The sequence below is a fragment of the Malania oleifera genome, chromosome 3, assembly GCF_029873635.1.
Source record: "Malania oleifera isolate guangnan ecotype guangnan chromosome 3, ASM2987363v1, whole genome shotgun sequence".
Taxonomy (NCBI): domain Eukaryota; kingdom Viridiplantae; phylum Streptophyta; class Magnoliopsida; order Santalales; family Ximeniaceae; genus Malania; species Malania oleifera.
In genome coordinates, this window is record NC_080419.1 from 96,440,005 (window position 1) to 96,449,174 (window position 9,170).

Sequence of the window (9,170 nt, forward strand, 5' to 3'; positions counted from 1 at the left end):
CGTATGAGGAGATACCCGTTCAGATTCTGGACTGAAAGTTTAGAAGTTGCTTACCAAGGAGATACCATTAGTAAAGGTACTATGGTGGAATCACGTAATTGAGGAAGTTTCTTGGGAGTTAGAGACAGAAATACGCCGGAAACATCCACAGTTGTTCTGAATAGTAGTTTTAGTAGCAGAATTAGTATATGTATGTATGTATGTAATATTCTGCTATTGTATTAATGTTGTGTGGTTAGTCTCTGGGAGAGTTTGGTAATATTGTGAGCTCCCGAGATAGTGTATATATGTAAACACGGTATTTCTCCGCCATAAGTGAGGGTATGTATGTATTTGGGATGGGGCTGCTATGTGGGTGGTCGTCGGCTTTTCCTAGAGTCGGGTATGCATTTGGGTATGTAGTTGAGTTGGTAAATGAGAGATTGTAAATTTCAAGGACAAAATTTTTGTAAAGAGGGGAGGTTGTAAGAACCTGACCTGAGATATGTAGATTGAATAAATGAGAAAAGGGTAAAAAGGTAAATTTAGCAGGCTTTGTTGATGAAGCCATTATTCTTGTCGACGAAGGCCCTCATACTCTTCGTCACCAAAATTCAGAGCCTCGTCGACGAAGAGATGTCGAACGAGTTGTAAAATATTGGAGTAGGGTTCGTCGCCGAAGGAGCTAGTTCGTTGATGAAATATGTAGATGATTCATCGACGAAGGTGTCGTCTCGTCGACAAATTGGATCGGGTCAAGGGTCTATAAGTAGGATATTTTGTTCCTTCATTGTTAAGAAACCTCAAAACCTCTCTCTCTCTCTCTCTCTCTCTCTCTCTCTTTTTCTAGAACCAGGGAAATCTCTCCTTCTCTCTTCGATTCTTCACTGTTCGTCGCTTGATTCAACAATCCGACGTTACTGCGTGGGTTAGGGGAGAAATCTAGTAGATCGGAAATTCGTTTCGAGGATTTTAAGGTTTTGACCCAAAACCGAGGTAAGGATCCGATTTTAGTTTCGTTTCGGTATATATGTAGTAGTAAGAATTATAGTGAAGTATAGTTCTTAGATGTTTTGGTTTTGGGAACTCGGTACGTAGTTTTTGAGTCGTAGAGTTCGTATTTTGGTATTTCGGGAAAAGGTAAGGGAATTTTGTTTATATTAATTAATTTTGAAATTGGGATCGGTAAACCTGTAGTTTACGATCATATGTATGTTTTGGCTATTTATTTGGGAAAATCTATCGAGTGAAAATGTGGGATTTTTGGATTACAGTTTTGGGGAAAATTTAGGGTTTCGGGTATCATCTCTATTTCAATTGGAAAATCATATGTTGTATAAAATGGTAGTAATGAGATGATCGTACATGTATTTGTATTAAACTGTATTTCTCGAACTAAAAACGATATGATTTGTGTATGCTTAAATAAGTGTGGAATAAATTGTTGTATGTAAAATGTTCCAGGTTTTATAAAACAGTTAGAGGCAGCTAATTACCATATGCTGATGGGTATAGGAACATGAGTTCCAAAATTGTTCCAGGTTTTGTGAAATTTTCGGCTAATTACCACGGGCAAATGCCATGTTTCGGCTAAATACCATGGGCGAGAGTGTCCGGCTCTATATCCGAAGGTATGAAATATCACTTGTTTGTTTTGGCTGGTCACCGATGGGTGTGAGTGGACCGTACTGACAATGATATCACTGTGAGACTTCGGTTATTGCAGGGTATCAAGTGCTTGAGTGTGACGACACTAACCGTATATTTGGTATCATATGTATTGGAACTAAATATAACCTTCTTTCTTCCTTACTGAGAGGTGTCTCACCCCGAATATGCAAATATTTTTCAGGTCCTTAGAGTAGTCGAAACTAGCATCCTAGTATTCGGGAGAGGGGTGTCAGTTAGCTACGTAAAGTACTTATGTAGGTACGGATTTTATAATCGGGTTGTGATTATTGGGTTTTGTAGACACCCAGGTTATGTATGGTATTTTGGAGCCTAAACTCTAGTCATGTATAGACTCTGGTATGGTACGATGTGTGTATTAGAAAGAATATTTCCACTGTGTATTTGATGTGTATGGATATATATGTGTGAATGTGTATAGGGTTTACGTGTATCTCACGGGGTTGGACCCTCATTCAGTATAGTATCATGTATGTTTTAAATTATACAGAAACATGTTAGGTTACTAAATCACATCTAGGACCCATCCACGGGTTCGGGGCGTGACAACTTGCATATGATATTTATTGACCTTGAAAAAGCATATGATGATAGGATACCTGGGGAAGTTTTATGGTGGGTTTTAGATTTTAAAAAAAAAAGTGTATGTAGTAGGTGTACTGATGTTATTAAGGATATGTACGATGGAATATTAACTAGTGTAAGGACTATAGATGGAGAAACTAGAGAATTTCCAATCACCATAGGTGTAAATCAAAGATCTGCTTTGAGTCCTTATCTTTTTGCTTTAGTGATGGACCAATTGACTAAGAGTATTCAAAAGAAGGTTCCATGGTGTATGTTGTTTGCAGATGATATTGTATTAATTGATGAAACTAGGGACGGAGTAAAGGGTGAGTTAGAATTATGGAGAGAATCTTTAAAATCTAGAGGCTTTAGGATAAAATATATTAAATGTAATTTTAGTAATGATAGGAGGAAAATTGGAGACAAAGTTAAACTTGATGATGAAAATATAAATAACACTTGTAGATTTCGGTACCTAGGACCTATTATGCAAATTGAAGAAGAAATTGAAGATGATGGAATGCACAGAGTTAAAGCAAGTTAGGTAAAATGAAAAAGTGTTTCAAGTATGCTATGTGATTGTAAAATACCCTTAAAATTAAAAGGGGAGTTTTATAGGACGACTATAAGACTAGTTATGCTATATGGATTTGAATGTTGGGCAACAGATAAACAAAATATCTAAAAAGTAAAAGTTGACAAGATAAGGATGCTTAAATAGATGAGTTATATAACACTGAAAGATAAATTCATGAATGAAAATATTTGTAGTAAGTTAGGTGCAACTCTTATAGAAGATAACGACTCAGACGATATGGACACTTGCAACGTAGGCCACATAGTGCGTCAGTGAGGAAGAATGAGTTAGTTACTGTGTGGGCCAGTAGAAAGGATAGAGGTAGACCTAAAATAACTTGGGAGAAGATAGTGAGTAAGGATTTAATATCCCTAGATTTGTAAAAAAAAATGGTCCATGATCGCATAAATTGACAGAAAATTATTCATATAACCGACCCCACCTAATGAGACTTAAGACTTGATTTTGTTATTATTATTGTTGTATATATCATTTGATTACAAGTCAATACTATAATATGATTTTTTTTGAAATGTCTATTAAGATTCTCATATTAAACCAAATATTAAATGAGCATTTTGTGAGCGTTCTTGTAAATTTTATAACATAAATCAAATAAAAGTATTTCTATATACCAAACAAACATTTACATCAAAAAATAAAATTTGAAAAAATGTCATTTTATGGGATGAACTAAAGGCCACTTCCTATTTTAATATATACGACTAGAACTAGCTTCTTGTGCATTTATACATGTTAGCTACACATGAATTGACAATAAATTTATCAGAGAAACATGAATCATGCATATGCTGCCTTGAAATCAAAAAGCACTTGGCAATCAACTTTTTCTTGTCTATGCCTTTTTTTTTCTTTTCTTTTTTTGTCTATGGCAGCATATATCTCTTCTTATATATGCTTCAAAATTATTGACCATAAAATCGAAGGACAACAATTAAATAGCACCAACAACATAAAGTACATTGATTATTATTATTATACACCCTGCATTTGATATGCTATCCATGTATTATATTTATATAATTATTTTACTTAAATTGCCCTATCGCAAAGCACGTTTTTTAGTTTGTGCAAATTTAGAAAATTAAAAAAAAATTATCCTCACACATGCGCGCGCGCGCGCACACACACACATATTTTCGAGGTTTTAAATTCTAGCTTCGAGGTTGAAGTCTAATAAACCTTCAATGAATAAAAAGAAAATAAAGAAAGAAATTGAAAATTAACAACAAAACTTATTTTTCACCACCTGGTTTTATAATTTCATTTGATAAGATAAAAAATTTAAAATATTTTTAACAATTGGTTGGATAGAAAATATTTTTTAAATGAACAATAGTAAAATTATTTTCCCCCAAAACAAGTAACTTTTCCTTGGTTTACCTTTGTTTAGATTGTGTTACACTTATAGTACCTAGGGATGGCAAAGCGAATCAGGTTTAGGTTGTGTTATTCAGAGGTGAGACTTAAACGAGTTATATTTGGATTAACATATTTATAAATGGGTGTGTAAAAGATAAATCTGAATGTACCCAATTAGAGTACTCACTAGTAAATATATAATATATTTTTTAAACCCTTCAATAAATATGAGCAAGAATCATTTTAGAAGTACCTATCTCTTCCCTCCCCCCCCCCCCCCAAATCTTAGTATTTCAAAAAATGAGAGGGTTTAGGGTTTTTAAATTTTTTTTTTTTAAATAGCATAAGTTTTGTCGCTTTATTATTAAAAAAGTACTTTTAATTAAATGGATAACCCGTTAGGCACCCGACTCAAATATGCTTAACTCATTTATTTACAGGCAAATCATTATAACTTGAACTTGGATTCGATTTAAACGGACAAATCTCAAATCACTAGTTAAGCATAGACTCGTGCCACTCCTACATTTACACCTAATCCTTACACGTGTCTTAATAGATAATGCCGATGGAATAATGATAAGAAAATATTAGACATAGAGGAGAAAATAAATCCCTAAGGAGCACATGGGTGTGATGCCAATACAATTCCACATATGTGATCTATTGGAACACATAAGCTCAATTATTAAACTCACATTATTCTGATGCTTCCCTATTGATTGATATTGCCTACAATCACCTCACCATCCACACTACAATATTTGCTTCATGGTCAAATAATCCAATTTTTTTTGGACACTAATCAACTTCCCGAAAGAGTGGACCACTATTATTATATTGATTAACCACATTAGGTACACCAAAATCTCAAGGGCATTTTGGTCATTTAGTCCGTAATATGAAGGTTGTATTTATTTAACGATTAAAAGTTTATGGAATTAAACTGAACTGAATTATTAGCCTGTCTTATGTTTGGATTGCATGTGCAAGGACATATTAATCATTCAAAAATTTTAAAAAATCATTAACAAAAAAAACACCCTAAAATGGTGTAATGACGAAAATGCCCTCCAACGAAATCTAGCAAGAGTGTCAGCCAGAATGTCGCGGCCTAAAGATACTTTGCTACAGCCTACTGGGACAGCCATGTGACCTGACCAGCCTTTGTCATCGACCTCTCCGCTAGAAGACACCCGCCCCAGAAAAAGGGCAACTGCGTCATTACGCCAACCACGTGAAAGAACAGTCCCCAGTGGCATTTCCGATATTTTCAGCAAATCTGAGGGGCTTCTTCCACGTAGACCTCATAAAAGGCGCTGCGCACCCGCCCCTACTCTCGACTCATCGTGCACCGCCTCTCTACACAATAACAATGCTCAGAGACTTCACAATGCAAGTCGCCGCCCTGGTGTCGGTGCTACTGTGCGCCACCTGCCACCTCGCCTTATCCTTCACCGACGGTAAGCCCTCCTTCTGCGTTGTATTTTTGTAGTTTTCCCGCCCTTTCGAGGTTCAACTTTTATAAGTGTCGGCATTAGACTCTGTATTACTTGTTCTGGAGTGCCCCGTATCGCGGGAATGCATGCTGTCCGTCGATTAATTGGTTTGACCGTGTATAGCTTCAATGTATCCAACGGTCGGCATTTATATATGCTAGCTCTTATGTTATCCATCTGAGTGCCTTCATCCCATGCTCTCTGCGGAGCAAGTGTCAATAATGCAATCCGATATGACCAGAATGGCCTTTTCCTTGTCGGCGAATAACTCTCTGACAAAGGGCCTTTTGGTCATTTAAGCACTCTGCCGGTTATGCTGCTTGGTGCTTCGAGTTTCAAATGTAGAGTAGTTTTTTTTTAGGGTAAATATGTCATTTGATGGAAATGAATAAGGGCAAATAAGTAAATGTACATAGTGAAATAATTGCACACTTGACCTGGGCGGAGAAGTTTTTGACGGCTGTGATTAATCCTTGCGCGGGACCAATCTGCTTGCGCTGCGCCTATGCGGCAGGGAATTAAATTTTATTTACTTATCCAGCTGTGGGCTACTTGATGACAAAAACAGCAGTAGGGTACTAAAATAGCAAAGGGTCAAACTTGTAATTGTGGTAAAGGTTCCCACCAAAAATAACAAGGCAAAATTACCCATATATCCTCCCGACGCCTAATGGCCAAGGAAGCTGGAGCTGCCTTCGAGCATACTCTCGAGTCTAGACTCTCGTACCTTGGCCAACTTGTGCCAACTTGTAATACACAGACGAAAAGGGAGGGGTATTATTGTCCATGCGGCCCTAGGCATGTTTTATAGCTGGCCATGTGCACCTTTAGCACGGCATCCACTTGCACGATTTAAATTATGTTGAATTCCATTTTTACCCTCTCAGGTGAAATTAAAACAAAATCTCACTTTTACTTCTGGGTCCAGACCAGTTACATGTTCCAAACCATTCAACTTAAAAATAGATTTTTTTTTTTCTCAGAGAAGTTAAAAGGGAATTGGGAGTTACTCCAATCGGATTGGGTCAAGTTGAATTGAGTTAAAGAATGAATAAGTAATAAATTTTATCAATAGGTTAATTTAATACTGTCACACTTTTATTTATATGGTTTCTTAAGAGTATTATAATGGTTAAAATTTATATTTTTCATGTTAAAAATTTGAAATTGAATACTAAAAATAAATATTTAGATATCACTTTCATTGTGTAATTCAAACTTAATATGGAATTTTAATATGTATAAAAAATATTGTTTGTACCATTCAACTTACAAATCTTGTAATATATTGATTTAAGAGTATTATTGTTTATGGGACACATCACAATATAAAAATACGTTATATAGGTACAAATTTTACTTTTAATTCATTAAAAATAGTGAAATTTATTGCTATTCGATGAATGTGTGCGTGTGAGGACCGAATTACTTTGAAATTTGAATCCCTTTTTCTAATGTTCTCCAAAACATGCGCAGGGCTATTACCGAACGGGAACTTCGAGGTGGGGCCGAAGCCGTGGGAGATGAAGGGGACGGTGGTGGTGGGGCGGAGAGCGGTGCCGGAATGGGAGATTTCCGGCTACGTGGAGTACATAAAGTCGGGGCAGAAGCAGGGGGACATGCTGCTGGTGGTGCCGGAGGGGGCGTTCGCTGTCCGACTGGGGAACGAGGCCTCCATTAAGCAGCTGGTGAGGGTGAAGAGGGGGATGTACTACGCCGTCACCTTCAGCGCCGCCCGCACCTGCGCTCAGGAGGAGCGCCTCAACATCTCCGTCGCGCCCGACACCGGCGTCCTCCCCATCCAGACCCTCTACAGCAGCAGCGGCTGGGACTCCTACTCCTGGGCCTTCCGCGCCGCGTACGACGTCGTCGAGATCCTCATTCATAACCCCGGCGTCGAGGAGGACCCCGCCTGCGGCCCTCTCCTCGATTCTGTCGCCATGAGAGCCCTCTATCCACCCCGACCGACTAATCGTAAGTTCTTTTTTTTTTTTAAGTATTTTTTTTTATTTTTAACTTAATTTTAATTATTATTTACTCTGCTCGTATTTATTATTTATTTATTAATAAGCTGTGGGCTAATTTTTTTTTTTTAAAGAAAAAACAATTGGAAAATTATATAAACAAATTAAGAGACAGTAATGAGACTAAACGAAGTTTTTTTTTTTTTTTTTAAAGAATACTGATGTAAAAATTATTTATTAATTGAGAATATAATTTTAATAAAATAATAATAATAATATGCTGTATTTAGGACAAATGATAAAAAAAAAAAATAGATTGAAAATTATTTCAAATTTGTAATTAAAATCTACTAACTCAAAATTTTCAAATGAATCTCCATTATTACGAAATTGACATTTACCTTTATGTGGGCAAGCATAAATTTTTAAATTTGAATAAATTTAGATAAATTTTAATTTAATTTTATATTACATTTTATTTAAATTTAATATATCTCCAAAAATAAAATAAATAAATAAAATTTATTATGGAAGCTTTTCCCTTTTCTCTATTTTATGGACTTCAAAAAGAAAAGTAGTAAGTGGGCAGTGGGGTGCTAATGGATATATCCAAGAAGCGTTTCAGCACCATACACTTCGTAGCTTATGACTCAAAGCCATTCAAATGTGCAGCACATGAATTTAAGTTGAGAGTTTGTTTCTCCTGCTTCTTAATTTGAACTTCCTTCCATTTCGACGCGCAGTGAACCTACTGAAAAATGGGAATTTTGAAGAAGGTCCATACGTGTTTCCCAACACCTCATGGGGAGTCCTTATCCCTCCCAACATAGAGGACTTCCACTCCCCCCTTCCCGGCTGGATGGTGGAATCCCTCAAGGCCGTCAAGTACATTGACTCTGCTCACTTTGCTGTTCCCGAAGGAAAACGAGCAGTGGAGCTCGTCGCCGGAAAGGAGAGTGCCATCGCCCAAGTTGCTCGAACGATCCCTGGAAAGGTTTACGTCCTCTCTTTCTCTGTTGGCGATGCTAGCAACTCCTGCAAAGGCTCCATGGTCGTTGAGGCTTTTGCTGGCAAGGGCACCATAAAGGTGCCCTACGAATCGCAAGGCAAAGGCGGCTTCAAGCGCGCTGCCCTGCGGTTTGTGGCTCTTTCAACTCGAACTCGGGTGGTGTTCTTTAGCACGTTCTACACGATGAGAAGTGACGACTTCTCCTCGCTTTGTGGCCCGGTTCTTGATGATGTGAAGTTGTTGAGCCTGCGCAAACCCTAGCTTGATGGTGGCTGTGATGAGACCGGCCATGCCATTGTTAGTGCTTGCAAAATAGATGTTTCTTCAAATGCTAAGAATATTGTTTATTTCTTATTTTTGCTTTTAAGGGAAGCAGTATTGGGTTTTAGTTTGATATGAGCATTAGTCTAAAATATAAATAAAAAATATGTATACTAATATATGGTCATCAAGAGAATATGTGGTAGCGTGATTTATTAAAGTCGTCATGTATTTTAGCAAAA

General features: G+C 37.0%; 1 protein-coding gene across 1 annotated transcript; it reads left to right on the forward strand.

Moving 5' to 3' along the window:
- Nucleotides 1-5,343: 5,343 nt before the first annotated feature.
- LOC131152356 (protein DUF642 L-GALACTONO-1,4-LACTONE-RESPONSIVE GENE 2-like) lies at nucleotides 5,344-9,170 on the forward strand. The gene is made up of 3 exons (XM_058104195.1): nucleotides 5,344-5,658; nucleotides 7,171-7,668; nucleotides 8,402-9,170. The coding sequence occupies exons 1-3, from the start codon at nucleotides 5,571-5,573 to the stop codon at nucleotides 8,926-8,928; spliced, it is 1,113 nt and encodes a 370-aa protein (XP_057960178.1). The 5' UTR covers nucleotides 5,344-5,570; the 3' UTR covers nucleotides 8,929-9,170.